Consider the following 16,272-nt stretch of genomic DNA (forward strand, 5'->3'; position numbering starts at 1 on the left):
CAGCCCCAGAAGAAGTAGGCTGGCTGGGCGGGGCTGTCGGTGCCGCCGTTCTGAGATGAGTGGAAAAGACACCCCTCCCCCCCAAAATAAGACCTGGTGCCTCTTTTGGAGACAAATAAAAAAATAAAAGTAAAATAAAACAGGGTCTTATTTTAGGGGAAACATGGTATATGACTAATTAGTGTATATGTGTGTAACTCACGGTATATATTCTGTAATGACCTCTGCTACAGCATAATGTTGTAGTCAATTGCACCAAAAAGTTATTGTACAGTTTGTAACAGTATCATCAAATATAAGCTATAATTTTAAAATCTTAGTTTGGTGAGTTAGGAATTATGACATAAATTCCATGAAAAGCAAATGTTTTACTAATGTATATTTCAATGTTCATTTTTCTAGCAAGATCAGCACTAGACCTACCGTTGCGAAGTGAGTATCCTGCACTACAGTTGTTACTTATTGGTATTTTTAATGCATCATAATTAAGATGTATTAGTGATATCCTGTACAGTAAGGGTGTCTTAGTGAGCTATGCAAGGCTGATACTGATTCTGAAGGGAAAGTTAGTGGGCTTGTGAAATTCTTCAGAATGCAGGTTGTGTAAGAGCTTCCTAGTAAGAGAGACAAATAAAAAGTCAGCAATTCAAGAGACATAAGTAAAGATTTAGAAAGCTTTATCTTCTCCAGTGCTTATTCTTTGATAAAGATCATTTTAAACTCATGACTCTCATTCCTCTAAATGTTTAGTATTTATTTTGATTGGATTCATTTTTTTAAAGATTGAAGGGTATGGAGACATAGGCAAGAAGATTGGTGCCACCAAAAATAATTTGGTGAAAATATGACATTTTCCCTTTGTACTTGAGCAAGTCACTTTGTTTGAAAATTGTCAAAGGAGTTGGTTTTTTAACCCCCTACTTGTCACACTATATCGTTATATACACAGAAGTAGGACCATTAGTCCATTGTACACTAAAACTGGAAGAAAGGAATTAAATGAACACATAAACCTTCTTAATCAAGACAGATTGAACATCCTGACTTTAATAAGGATCTTAGAAATTCAGAGGTTCATACTGCAATGGAAATGTTTTCAGCCTTATCAACTCTCCAGTCGAGCCAGCTCTGTATGTGTTTACTTGACACCTGTCACTCTTAGTGGAGGCCTAAGAGCTATATGTAGTCCTCACAACCTGTCACTTAGTGACTATTTGAAATTTTGGTGGGCCTCCCTAGGGATACTTATGACCCTGTTCCGATGCTCTGACAACTGCCCACCCCCCAGTCACATGACTGCATTTTGGGTGCTTGACAGCCTGCCTGCATTTATGGCTGTTTGCAGCATCCTTCAATCATGTGACTGTATTTCATGTTTTTGCCAAAAACCCAGCACTTCTAGTTGTAGCGGTCCCTTAACAATCACCACAAAAAAGGTTGTAAAATTGAGTTGATCAGGTGGGTGACCGACTTTATGACCATCATGACTTATGATATAATGGGCAAGCTCCATTAAGATTTTAAGTCAAGGACTACCTATATGCAGAATTTAAAAGTAAGACTTGTTCCAAGAGATATTACTGGTTTGAGCCAAGAATATGTATTGGAATGGTTAAGTTTTGAACCTGTAGTCCAACAGCAGAGTTGAGCTTCTATTGTGTTGGCTGGACTAGCCTAGAAATGTAACACTCAATTAGCATAAGAGAGAATAAAGTCCAAGTGGCTAGTTGGCCACCTTAAAGAAATCGAAAGCTGAATAAATGAACAAAGTGTGAGTAATGTCACTCTTCCAGTTCTGAAAGAGTTGTGATAGGCCGAGAGTTTAATTAGGTGATTAAATGTAGGTTACTACTCCTATCAAGCGCTGTTCACACCACTCCTCATGCTCCCTATAGTGTTTTCCATGTGTGGAATTGAGATTGGAATATTGGTACAGCCTGTAAAAAAAATCAGAAACAGAAGGAAAAACCTGAAATATGAAAAAGTGGTTTGTAAATTTGTGAAGTGCTTTGTAGCCTCCTGATCCAATTTTGGGCATTGGAACAAATCTCCATTCAGTCTGAAAGCCTGCTTAGATTTGATTGAACCTTTGGATTGAATCTATGAAGCTTTGCAAAGTACTATAAGATAGGAAACAAAAAATAAAATAAAAGGCATGAGATAAGGGACGGGTGGAAGGGAGGAGGAAATGTAATTATAATTTTAATAGACATATTCACTTCTTCAAACCTTTCACCCTTGCTTCCATGTCAATTATATAATCTTTATATATTGCCTTTAATTCTTTGTCTCTCTCTCTGTGTGTATCTTTTGTAGTTTTTAGGCTCTATCAATTTCCTCCACAATTTTCTTGTTTTCTTAACCCACTCACTCTTCCTTCACACTTGTATTGTGCAATTTAGTCTACATTTTTTCTCTCTGACTAAACCACTTTTGTTTCTTTCATACTATTAGCTCACTTTAATCATTCATTCAGTATACATTCATTCTTCAGCATATCTCTTCTTACATTCAGGTAATTTCTTTTAAGTAGAATCATAGGGTTGGAAGGGACTTTGGAGATTTTCTAGTCCAACCCCCTGCCCAGGGCAGGAAAACTTATATTATCTCAGACAAATGGTTATCCAATCTCTAAATAAAATGCAAGAAGAGTGCTTGCTAAAATACAAGGGTGTCTTAACTGAACTGACATGATTTGGGGAAAGCAAGTGTAATCTGAACAGAATAACTATATAGTTAAAATATGAAGGTACCATTCCAAGTGCATTCGGCTTACTTACATTTCTCTGGACATATTCAGCTCTTCACCTAACAGTGTGTGGACACAAGCGTGATCTTATATACAGTAGAGTCTCTTAAAATTATTTCAATAAATATTCTTTAGGTGACAATATTCAGTAATTTTCTACAAGCATTTTCTCATGTTAAAATGTACTAAGCTACATAGATTAATTGCCTTGCTCTTGTTTTCCCCCCATGTTATTACAGTTCCATTTCATCTGTCAAACACAACTGCATGGGTGTTGATATTCATTTATTGTTCAGATAGTACTCTGCAAAGCCAACATTCATTGTAAATCATTAGCTTCTCAGTCAACAACACAGCATTATCTGTATACCAAAGCACACACGTTCATGACTCCATCATCACCACCTGCTTTCCTTACACATTTATCCATAAATACATTAAATAAATGCATTTAATAAAGGCATTAAACTTTTCAATTTCATTCTTTGACATATCCCTGATTCCCAAATTTCATTTAGAATAATTTCATCAGTTCTATTTTTATTTCTATTCACTTTGCAGGAAGCTGTAGATTTGGACTTCTTCATCCATGTTGAACATTTGTTCAACGTTTTTTTCAGCCTCCTTTAATCTTAACCATTCACTGCTTTCTTTGACTACTGTCTTTCTCTCATTCACATTTTTTCAGTCATTCTCATAGTTCTCACCCATAGTCTTTTTCACGCCTTTCTACTTTGTTTCCCCGAAAATAAGACCCAGTCTTTTTTTTGTTGCCTCCAAAAGAGGCACTGGGTCTTATTTTTGAGGGGTGTCTTACCTTAGGGCCACCACAGCCAGGCCTCTCACACCCCAACACCTGTTACGCCACTGCTTAACTTCTTCAGCGGCTGCTTGCCGCCACTTGCGGCTGGACACCATGTGGTGCATTGGGCCATTGCAGCTCTAAGGAGTGGGAGGGGTGAAGCTGCCCCATGTGCCCTGCACCCGCTTACCTTACTGGTAGGACCACTGCAGCCAGGCCTCCCATGCCCTGACACTTGTCAAGCTGTGTGGCTCATCATGCTGGTGCTGCTGCTCATGGCAAGATGTTGCACAGCTTTTCGGGCCGTTGCTGTTGCTCAAGGCAAGAAGCCGAGCGGCTCTTTGGGCCATTGCTGTTGCAGCAGGACGCCATGGCGGAGACGGCCCGAAGCGCCCTGCGGCATCCTGTGAGCAACAGCAATAACCCGAAGAGCCACTTGGCTGAGTGACGGAAATGGCCTGAAGCACCATGTGGCGTCCCGCTGCGAGCAACAGCAATTGCCCAAAGAGACACTCGGTTGAGCAGCGGAAACAGCCTGAAGTGCCATGAAGCGTCCTGCCGCGAGTGACAGCAATGGCCCGAAGAGCCGGTCGGCTTCTTACCATGAGCAACAGCAACTGACCGAAGCGCTGTGCAACCCCCTGCCATGAGCGGCAGCACTGGCATGACAAGCTACAGAGTTTGACAAGTGTCGGGACGTGGGAGGCCTGGCTGTGGCAGTCCTACCGGTAAGGTAAGCAGGTGTGGAGTGCATGGGGCAGCTTCGCCCCACACACACACGCCTACGCCCCCAAACTAGGGCTTACTTTGGGGGAGGGCTTATGTTACGCCCACACCCTAAAGTCAAGCTGGGGCTTACTTTCTAGGGGGGCTTTTGGGGAAACACAGTATTAACTATTCCTTTTCATACTTCCCTTTAGTTTAACTCTACACACTTTGAGAGTAATCAATAAAATATTTCTTTTCACTCCCTTCCAAGCAATTTCCATTTTCTCTTTCCATTCATTTGGTGGGGGGGGAGAGTAATGTATCTTCTAATACTTTTTCATACTGGACTCACACTTTTTCTTTTTGCAGGCTTTCTGCTTTCACAATGGCTGCTTATACTTGTTTTATTTTCCTCCACATACTTTCTTGTCATTACAAAGAAACATCCATTTTCACATTTAGAAGCATTCATCACTTGTGTATCCTTTGATAATATTTATTTATTTATTTTATTTATTTTATTACATTTATATACCGCCCTTTCCCGAAGGACTCAGGGCGGTTTACAGGGTGATTAAAAAACAAAGATACAAAAGTTAAAAACAGATTTAAAAAATTATATTTGTCCCTGCATAAGTAAAACCCCAGTTAAAATTAAGATTAAAGCTAAAATTAGAATTCTCAGCCTGGGCCAGAGAGCTCGAAGAGCCAGGTCTTCAGGTCCCGGCGGAATGAACGGAGTTCAGGGACAGTCCTCAGCTCCACTAATTTAAATTTGTTCCTTTGCTATATGTATTTATGGATAGGAGTATGCTTAAAACCATGCATTTGAATCAGATCACTTTCTTAATAAAGATTCACCAAACAGGTATTATTCTCATTATTTTCACTCAAAACTCTTTTCTCTATTTGCATCTCATTTCCACTTACCTGTTCATGTCACATCAGAATAATTTGCTCCCCTGGATTCAGAATGTTTCACAGTTCTTCCAAGAATTCATATCTAGTTTCTTATTTATTATCATCCATTAGAACATAACATTTATTCTTTTTTCTTGTTCGTTTATATCCCATATTTATTATTTTTACAAATAAGGCAGCAAACATACCGATATCTAATCCTCCTTCCGCCTCCTCTTTTCACTACACCAACAATGCTGTTCAGTGAGTTGGGCTGAAAGAGAGAGTGATAGCTGGCTTTCATGATAAGGCATCATTTGAACTCATGGTCTCTTGCTTTCTAGCCTGGTGCCCTAATCTCTAGACCAGGGGTAGGCAACCTCGGCTCTTTTATGACTCATGGACTTCAACTCTGGGAGTTGAAGTCCATGAGTCATAAAAGAGCCGAGGTTGCCTACCCCTGCTCTAGACCAAACATGCAGCTATCACTAACGTATGGATTCCTACTTTCATATGAACCCACAAGAACCTACATAACACTGATTCTTTTTTTGTGACATTCATTTCAATGCTTTCATAATTAAATCCACACCTCCATTGCCCGATGTTACCGTTGCCGCTTTCCTTTGTATGCCAGCGTACACCTTTGAAGAACTTTACTTGCTGCGAGATTCCCCCCTCTCGCAGGAATGTCCATCAGTCCTACATAAGAACTTTCTTGATGACGGGTTGTGGGACCCTGAGAGATGGCATGCTTCAAAGAAGAGGCTGAGGGGATTTTTATTAAGAGTTTTATATAAAATTTTAAGGGGACCCGGGAGGGGGGAGGCTTTAGGGATCCAGAACGAACTTTGGGGAGTTCGACCTGGACAGCAGTCCAGACCATCGGACGGTCACGGGGGGGTAGGGGTCTGGGGGCAGACTCAGCTCTGAGTGAGGAGGGTCTTCCTATTTTGACGGTGATTGGGAGGGGCAGAGAGTGTGGGAGCAGAGGGCTTTATCGCAGTTGGGGAACGGGCCACCGCTGTCTTCAAGCGGTTGCCTGTTCCTGCCCTCGTGGCTCTTCTTGCTCCCCCGGGGGCATAGGATTGCAGGACCCTGGGCTCAGGTTGCTCTATTTCAACACCAGGTCCATGGTGAACAAGGCTCCCCTCATACATGATCTTATTGAGGAGGAGAACGTGGACCTGGCCTGCATCACGGAGACCTGGTTGGGCCAAGAGGGGGGTGTCCCCCTCTTGGAACTATGCCCATCGGGCTTCTGGGTACTTCACCAGCTGCAGGCCCAGGGGTGGGGGTGGCGGTTATTATTAGGGAGAGTCCGCGAGTGGCCACTGTCCCTCAGATAGGCGGGTGTGAGTCTCTCCTTTTGAAGTGGGGTCCTGGAGTTCAGTTGGGCCTATTGATTACGTACCTGTCTCCCAGCTGCGTGTCATCAACCCTGCCCAAGCTCCTCGACGTCTTGCCCGGGTTGGTGATTGAGTTCCCCAGGCTTATAGTTCTGGGGGATTTCAATCTGCTTTCCGTGGGTGAGGTGTCTGAGTTAGCCCGGGAGTTCATGGCTTCCATGACAGCCATGGACCTCACTCAAATAATTCAAGACCCGACCCATAATGGAGGGCACACACTCTGGGCAGTGGATTAATGATCTGGGTAGGGGGGATTTAACTATCCATCCCCTGTCATGGTCCGATCATTTCCTTCTCCGGCTAGACTTTCAGTACACCACCCCCCGCCGCTGGGAGGCGGAACCGACCAGGTGGTTCCGCCCCAGGCGCCTGATGGACCCTGAGAGGTTCCAGATGGAGCTTGGGACATTTCCTGCTTCCCTTGCCCACGACTCTGCCGAGGCCCTAGTAGAAGCCTGGGAGAGGGCGGCTGCTGGGGCCTTGGATCGAGTTGTGCCTTTGCAGCCTCTGACCCAGTGCAGATACCTAGTGGCGATGGAAGCGGCAAAGCGTGTTTACTTTTCCGCACTCATTGCGTCCGCAGATAATCGCCCAGCCGCCCTGTTTAGAGTGACCCGCTCACTGCTTAACCAGGGACTGAGGGATGACCCCTTGCAGGGTAGGGCTGAGGAATTTGTTCAGTATCTGCAGGACAAAATCGCTCAGATCTGGACTGGTTTGGACTCCGACTGGGCGGAATCTGGCGGAGTGGAGAGGGCAGGTCTTGGTCATACCATTTGGGGTGAGTTTGACCCTGTGACTTTGGATGATTTGGACAGGATTATGCATAAGCTGAGCACTGCAACTTGTTTATTGGACCCATGTCCCTCCTGGCTGGTTTCGGCCGCTAGAGAGGTGGCAGGGGGCTGGCTCCAGGCAGTTGTCAATGCTTCATTGACAGAGGGTGTCTTCCCCTCCGCCTTAAAAGAGGCGGTGGTAAGGCCTCTCCTCAAGAACCCTGCTCTGGACCCGGCCTCGTTGAATAACTATCGTCCTATCTCCAACTTTCGCTTTGTAGTGAAAGTTGTTGAGAGTGTTGTGGAGCGTCAGCTTCTGCAATTCCTGGATGAAGTGGACTATCTGGACCCATACCAGTCCGGTTTCAGACCCAGTTACAGCACGGAAACAGCATTGGTCGCACTGGTAGATGATCTCTGGCGGGCCTGGGACAGGGGTTGCTCCTCTGTCCTGGTCCTACTTGACCTCTCAGTGGCTTTTGATACCATCGACCATGGTATCCTGCTGCGACGGTTGGAGGGGTTGGGAGTGGGAGGCAGTGTTTTACAGTGGTTCTCCTACTTCTCGGGCCATTCACAGTTTGTAGTGGCAGGGGGTAAGAGATCTACCCCGAGTCCCCTTTCTTGTGGGGTACCTCAGGGGTCGGTTTTCTCCCCCCTCCTGTTCAATATCTATATGAAGCCGCTGGGTGAGATCATCCGTGGCTTTGGGGTGAGTTATTACCAATATGCCGATGATACCCAGTTGTTTATCTCCAACCCGAGCCAGCCCAGTGATGCCCTTGACGTGATGTCCCGGTGGCTGGAGGCGGTGCGGGTCTGGATGGGAAGGAACAGGCTCAGGCTGAACCCCTCCAAGACCGAGTGGCTGTGGATATCGGCATCTCGTACTGTCCAACAGGTTCCATCTCTTCTGATGGGGGGGAGCTATTGCCCCCCTCAGAAAGGGCCCGCAACTTGGGTGTTCTCCTGGATTCACAGCTTAATTTGGAAGATCATCTAACTGCCGTGACCAGGGGGCCTTTTGCACAGGTTCGCCTGGTACGTCAGTTGCGCCCCTTTTTGGACCGAGATGCCCTATGCACAGTCACCCATGCCCTTGTCACCTCTCGCCTGGATTACTGCAATGCTCTCTACATGGGGCTGCCCTTGAAGTGCGCCCGGAGGCTTCAACTGGTGCAAAATGCGGCCGCACAGGTGCTTATGGGAGTATCTCGATACTCCCATGTTACACCACTCCTGCACGAACTGCATTGGCTTCCGGTTGCCCTCCGGGTGCAATTCAGGGTGCTGATAATCACCTTTAAAGCCCTACATGGCTTAGGCCCGGGGTACTTGCGAGACCACCTGCTGCCAATGTCAACCTCCCATCGCCCGGTCCGCTCACACAGAGTCAGCCTCCTCAGGGTACCATCAGCCAGGCAATGCCAGCTGGCAACCCCTAGGGGGAGAGCCTTCTCTGTGGGCGCACCGATCCTCTGGAACAAACTGCCCCTGGAGCTGTGGATGGCCCCTGACCTTCGGTCCTTCCTCCATGACCTAAAGACCTGGTTATTCCAACAAGCGGGCCTGGACTGATTATAGTTTTTAAATTTGGTTTTTTATTGGTTTAAACTGTTCTTATTTCTTATATTGTTTAATCCTCTTTTATTTTTTGTATTTATATCTTTTAACTTTTTATTGTTGTGAGCCGCCCTGAGTCCTCAGGGAGAAGGGCGGCATCTAAATTTAATAAACCAACCTAAACCAACCTTCACTTCCATGTATTCATCCCAATTCATAAGACCAGGTTAATTCATGCTCTACTATTTCTTCCTCTCTAACATTCCAAGTTACAGTTTACCATATATAGTGGTTATGACCAGATTGGCCAATAGGTGCTTCATTCTGTGCCCATCATGATTTTGATCAATCAAAGCATTTACTTAATACAGTTTAATAAGAGGCAGGCAGCATATATTAAGCTGATTAAGCTTAAAGCAGTATGTTTAAACATTTTTGGATGATAAATAAAATTAATAGAGGTTTTGATATTATACAAGTATAATAAATGCAATAGATAAAATTGAATCCCAGTTTTATGCCAGATTGGCTTGATCTGTTCAGTGCAAGCTTGGATTTCTAATGGAGGTGTACGTTTGCACTGAACTGTTTGAGGAAAAAAAGATAAAACCTTTATAACCACTAGTTATACTGCTAAGCTTGTAAGCCGCCCTGAGTCTTCGGAGAAGGGCGGGATATAAATGTAATAAAAATAAATAAATAAATAGTTCATTGTAAGGTTATTGTGCACCTGCACATAATCTAAGATAACTAAATATATTGTACACAGTTTTGTTCCAGATTGCATTCTGCAAATCAAATGATTACGGCATGGAATGCTTTTCCTGAGTTTCAAACAACATGCGCAACTTACTTGCATTTTATTTTTATGTACTTTGCTTTTATTTTACAATGTCTGCAATTATATGACACCAAACTGGCAGGAGTAGCCACACCATAGAAGACCAACTAAGGATCCAAAAAGATCTTGACGAACTTGAACAATGGGCCCTATCCAACAAAATGAGTTTCAATGTGGAGAAAGGCAAAGTTTTACATTTAGGCAGGAAAAAATAAAGGTACAAGTACAGATTGGGCAAGACCTGGCTTAAAAACAGTACCTGTGAGAGGGACCTTGGAGTCCTAATGGACGATCACTTAACCATTAGCCAGCAGTGTGCAGCAGCAGCCAAAAAAGCTAATACAATCCTGGGTTGTATAAACAGAAGCATAGAATCAAGATCACGCAAGGTATTACGGTAGTACTACTTTATAAAACCCTAGTAAGACCACAGCTGGAATGCTGCAGCCAATTTTGGTCACTACTACAAAAGAAATGTTGAGAATTTGGAAAAGATTCAGAGAAGAACAACTAAGATGATCAAAGGCTAGGAATCTAAAACATACAAAGTATGGCTGGGTTTGGCTAGTCTAAAGAAAAGAAGAAATAGGGGAGACATGATAGCAGTATCTCAGGGGTTGCCACAAAGAAGAGGGGGGTCCCGTTATTCACCAAAGCACCAGAGGGCAGGACAAATAAAATGGTTGGAAACTGATCAGAGAGAAGCAACCTGGAATTAAGGAGAAACTTCCTGACAGTGAGGACAATTAACCAGTGGAACAGCTTTTCCTCAGAAATCATGGGCGTGCCATCACTGGAGATATTTAAAAAGAGTCTAGACAGTCACTTGTCTGAGATGGTATAGGTTCTCCTGCTTGAGCAGGGGGGCTGGACTAGAAGACCTCCAAGGTCCCTTCCAGCTCTATTCTATATCTTTTTCTCTTTGTTGTATATTCTTTTTATTTTGAATTTTTATTGCATTCCTTAAATTAAAATATATTCCCTTCTTTCCCAAAAGCTACAAAGCCCCCAAGGTATAAATGTGGAACGACAAAAGCATGTCCAGCAAATCATTTTGCTTTCAAAATGGCAAGTGGAGCAGCCAACGTTGTTGGACCTAAAATATGTGTAGAAGACAATGTGTATGTATGAACCAATTTCTTTTAACTAGAGATGTAGGAGGATATATAGATATCTGTATACTATCAAAACCTGCATCTTCTCCCATTCTATCTTGCCTGCATTCTAAGGTCTCCATGGGTAGTTTAATTTTTTTTTCTTCTAATGTAAACTCTACTACAGTTTTGATTGGCTTGATTATGGTGATTTTAATTCTGTTTTCTTTTTGAATTCTATTTTTTCAGTATTATATCTTTGTATCTTATTAACAGCTTTGGTTATTGTTCTGTAGTGAAAACATAAAATACAGATTTTCTTACTAAATGACTTCCAGGGAAATCCTGAAAAGATTCATAAAACTTTACCAGAGATTGTCATGGTTATTTTTTGTGGGGGCTGTGTATGTGGTGTATTTCCAATTATGTGCTAAAGTATTCCAAACTATCACCAAATAATCCCCTGTGGTAAAATATACAAGAGAATGATAAAAATGTCAAGATATATTATAATTAATTTAAAGTCTTCCTATTTAACAGGCTTGGCATAATTTTACTTCAGTGATTATGAACTGCTTCTTGGATCATACTGTGACACAGTATTGTAATGGATATGACTATTTTCATTGCAGATAGTCATGAAACAGATTAGGTTTTATTGCTAAATGGTGTGCCATAGTGTAGCACTACTACCATTGGTAGTAATCCATGTCCAAATCCCCAATGAGTCCATAGCTGATGGATGTTGCTGTGTTATTGTCTACTTATATGCAGCATAAGGAATGTCCTGGAAGAACTACTACTAAACAAGACAATAGTCAGATAAGAGGGGTTTGACACCTTCCCAAGAACATAACTTGACAAGCCCCTCCCTAGTTCACACAAAGATAAAGGAAGGGGATTCAACACATTCAGACTTGCAAGATTCAGTTACTATAGTGATTATAATAAAAGTGGTTGCCATTGGTTTCTTAGTCTGGTCTATCTTGTAGGGTAGATGTTCCCTCATAGCATTATTTTGTGTAAATAATGTAAAATGAGCTAAACCAATGTATATGTCCTTGAACTCAGAAGAGGTTTAATGATAGGTTTTTCAATCTGTTCTACAGCAGAGAGACAATATTCAGGAAAACTCCGGAACCTTTGGTTCTCTTTCCAACCCATACTGATATGGTCATTCCAGAGTGATCTAGCAGTTTGCAGAAGTTTTCTGGAACCATCCAGAAGTCATGTTTTCGGGGAAACAGGCCATTCTGAAATACCACAAATAACTTTCTGTTCAGGGAAGTTTCTAGAATACTGTCAAACCATGCCCAGGTTATACAGATTATCAGAATTATTATTATTATTATTATTATTATTATTATTATTATTATTATTATTATTATTATTATTATTAATAATAATAATTCAGTTTATATACCGCCCTACTCCCAAAGGACTCAGGGCGGTTTACAAGGCAAAATTTAAAAACAATACAATATAAAATTAAAATAAAATTAAATTAAGTCTAGCCCCATAAAATTAAAATCACAATTTAAAAACATTAAAAACCCTCCGTCCAGACCAGATAGCTCAAAGAGCCAGGTTTTTAGGTCCCGGCGAAATGAACGAAGGTCGGGGGCACGTTGAATGGAATGTTCTGGAATTCTTCAGAACAATCATTTTGAATAAATGGTTGTGCATCAATAAATATTCAGGGTGATTTGATAATATGAGGAATCATTTATAACAATACAGTAACATTTTTCTCATTATGCCCTAAGGATCAGTGGCAGAGTTTTCATCACTTCCCTCCTAATGCAGAATATATTGGCCTGACCTAATTAAAATATATATCCAATATTTGCTTCCAAGGCAGCATGCAATTTTTTGCAGTTTGTTTGAAAAATCCCCTAAGACAGGGTTTTTACATGTTTATCAACTGGCCTTATTTCTCTCTTAGCAGTTGGCCATAAAGGGCTAGACTTAATTCACAGTCTTAAGAGGATGGCTCAATTCTTCCTCTGACGGTCTTTGATTAGCGGTTTTTCTTTTTCAGTATCCTGACATATAAAGATGGTTTTCAGAGATACACACAAAAAATCTGTCTTGCACATCTAATTGAAGTCTTTCATTTTGATTTTTGTTTCGATTAAAACTCAAACTCCTGTTTTATCAGAAACATATTTCAACATAATGTCAGGGTCAAAGGCTGAGGGTTGTTCTTTCATTGTAGCCCACAATTCAGTAAGGGTAGTTATCAAGTAAAGTTTGTGATTTCAAGCCTTGGGTGTAGCCAGGTATGGTGACCGCCTTTAAACATTCTGCTTATCTTGATTCTTAAAGTGATATTTGAAGCAGAAACTCCCTCTGCTTGTAGACTCATATTCACAGTTTAGGAATGCTTTTGGACCCATCCTAGTCAAGTAGATGTGGAAGAATATCTGTGGAAAAGAATGGCATTTTTCTCCAACTTCAGTCAATCTCATTTACTAATGTGTGGACTTCAAATCCCAGAATTCCACAGCCAGCATAGCTCTGAAAGCTGCCAAATTAGATAAGTTGCCTCTAGGTGAAAGTAACCCATCAGAATTGTATGAAATGTTAATAATACTTCAAATCTCTTCTGATAAATCACTGAATGGTATTTTACTGTCCTTATCTTTCCGTTTCACTCTTCAGGAATAGTTGTTCATTATTTGAGTAAGAAATCTAAAAGCGATGTGTTGTCCCCCTCTTGTGGTAAATCCTAAACTGGAAATGCGCCTTTCCTTTCTTTGCAAATGCTTAATTCGAATGCCTTTTGCTGAGATCACTTTGTGTGCTAGATTCTGATCTTTCCAATGAAGTGTTCTCCCTATGGCTTGGATTATAATGTCCTTAATGACTGGGAATGATGAGACTTGTAATTCATCACAGAAGGAAGGCAGCAAAGTGTCAAAGGGTAGTATAAGCTCCTATGCAAAGCCCCCAAGATCACATCAATATTTTTATTGTTCACTGTTGGTATTAAACAACTGGTATATTTTGAACTTCGTACTTTTGTTTCATTTTTTGTACATAAACTATAATCTGGGATGATGCCAGAAATACCAGCTTGCAAATCAGCTTCTTCAGTTAGGAGTTAAAATAACAGTAAAAACAGTTCTAGTTTCTTAGGAACAAAGGGCCATGGGTTCAGTTAGCTCATTTGTGGCAAAGTTGCTGCTGCATTTCAAGATGTTTCCTATGAGAGGGGCTAGGAAGATTCCCGTGTATAATTCTGTAGATGTTTTATGATTTCTTGCTTTCCATAGCTTAGTAGACCCAATTGTGTAATTCAACTGATTTGATTCAAGCTGAAAGCTAATCTGCCCTGCTGTTCTTCATATGCTACAAGCGGGCCTGGTGATAATTAAGCTGACAGCGGTAAAGAGAGGGGACAACTTTTGTGCAGATTTTATTTAACAAAGCTGAACAGCTAAGAAGGGTGGTCACATTTCATGTGGATTTATTTATTTATTTTTTGCGAGAGTCACACCCCCTCAATGGTGTGTAATCAGGAGAGGTTAACAAGACAAGAAGCTTATGGTAATTATCTTCATTTGTGTTGTTTCAGTTTGATGAGTGGTGTTAAAAACAACGTGGGGAGGGGCATTAATATAGCCCTAGTAAATGGTAAGTGTTTGTAGATGTCTGGCCAAGACATCCTCTTTCCACCTATTTATCTTCTTCAACAGCGGAGGATAGTCCAGGGCCTCTCCAAGGGATGCTCAAATGGGATGACCATTTTCCTTCTCAGTTCGGTGCCCTGTTTTTTCTACTTGGCTGAAATTGATTCGTTCAGTGCCACTGTGCATAGGGTCAAGGTAGCTTATCCATCCCATATTTTGTTCCCCCCTTTCAATTCCCCCCTTCCCAAACTTACCTGGATGTATCTAAGATCTGTAGTAGCTTCAGATAATCCACTTTTGTGATGCCATTCCAGGGCTTTGTGTCTACCACATAAAGTAGCTCAGCTGTTCAGATGACATGCCTCCTGGGTAGGGTGGGGATTGTTTTAGTCCCAAACAGGCCAATGATTGTAAACCTTAGACCAGGGGTCTTCAAACTTGGCCCTTTTATGACTTGTGGACTTCAACTCCCAGAATTCCCCAGCCAGGCATGCCTGGCTGAGGAATTCTGGGAGCTGAAGTCCACAAGTCATAAAAGGGCCAAGTTTGAAGACCCCTGCCTTAGACTAACAGATTTAGATCATTTGGCTGTTCCATTTCCCTCCCCCAGTGTTTCAATGGAAGGAGGGCCACTTTAAGCTAATACACATTTTCCTTTTCTATAAATACATCCAATTATTGCAGCGCAGAGTTATAACGTAATATTTCATTCTTGACTGTTCCTGCCACTGTCACATTTCTCTTTTTCACACTTCCTGGTTTAGTGTGTGTTTTATCTTGTTTGTGGATGGTGCTCTGTTGATAACATAAAAATCCATGTTTATTTTTAATACCCAAAGGGGTGCTTTCCTAGGCATTGTTTCATAGTAGAATAATGACATGAAATTTCAGAGCGTAGCAATGCCTATTACTAGGCTCAGAAACGAAACGAAGGATGGAGAGTCTTGACCAACACAAATCTCTGAAAGCCATATTCTGCAAGTAAAATTGTGGATGTCTCTGTATAGTCAGCAGAGATCATCTTTATCTTTCTTTTTTCACTTAGATCTTTATTTTTTTAAAAAAATTAGGTCAAATATGTTTAATTGATTTGTTTGTTCTCATGAAAATTAAGGGCAGCCAACAGCATTAATTTAACATAAAATGGCTATCGACTGACAAGAAGTGAGAAGCTTCTTCTGGCCCAAACTTGTACCTGCTACTAGGGAGGAGGGGGGCGGGGTGTCAATTAAAATTAAAATTAGAAATAATGCTACAAAAAGGGAATGCTGCCACTCTCTCATTTACATTAGCTGATCAAAGTGCTAATTTTCAAGATGGTCCTGGGTCCTAAATTTCTTTCCATTATTGCCCTAAGTTTGGAAATAATTATTTTGTCAAATTTACACAGTTGTAGAATCTGAAAGGCAGCATACCTGATAAATATTTGCTCTTGCTAAATACAGTCATGGCCGAAATTGTTGGCACCCCAGAAATTTTTCCAGAAAATCAAGTATTTCTCACAGAAAAGTATTGCAGGAACACGTTTTGCTATACACAGGTTTATTCCCTTTGTGTGTATTGGAACACAACAAAAAAGGGAGGAAAAAAAGCAAATTGGACATAATGTCAAACAAAACTCCAAAAATGGGCTGGACAAAATTATTGGCACCCTTAACTTAATATTTGGTTGCACACCCTTTGGAAAAAATAACTGAAATCAGTCGCTTCCTATAACCATCAATAAGCTTCTTACACCTCTCACCCGGAATTTTGGACCATTCTTCCTTTGCAAACTGCTCCAGGTCTCTCTTAT

General features: G+C 41.6%; 1 protein-coding gene across 5 annotated transcripts in view; it reads left to right on the forward strand.

Moving 5' to 3' along the window:
- FAM3C (FAM3 metabolism regulating signaling molecule C) overlaps nt 1–16,272 on the forward strand; it is a 43,473-nt gene that overhangs the window by 19,280 nt on the left and 7,921 nt on the right. For all 5 annotated transcript variants that reach the window (XM_083366672.1, XM_083366676.1, XM_083366675.1 and 2 more), the window contains 3 exons: nt 403–432; nt 10,746–10,869; nt 14,423–14,481. In XM_083366672.1, coding sequence (XP_083222798.1) covers nt 403–432; nt 10,746–10,869; nt 14,423–14,481 — 213 coding nt within the window. The remainder of the gene's footprint in view (nt 1–402; nt 433–10,745; nt 10,870–14,422; nt 14,482–16,272) is intronic.

This window comes from Vipera ursinii, assembly GCF_947247035.1.
Source record: "Vipera ursinii genome assembly, chromosome: 6".
Classification (NCBI taxonomy): Eukaryota; Metazoa; Chordata; class Lepidosauria; order Squamata; family Viperidae; genus Vipera; species Vipera ursinii.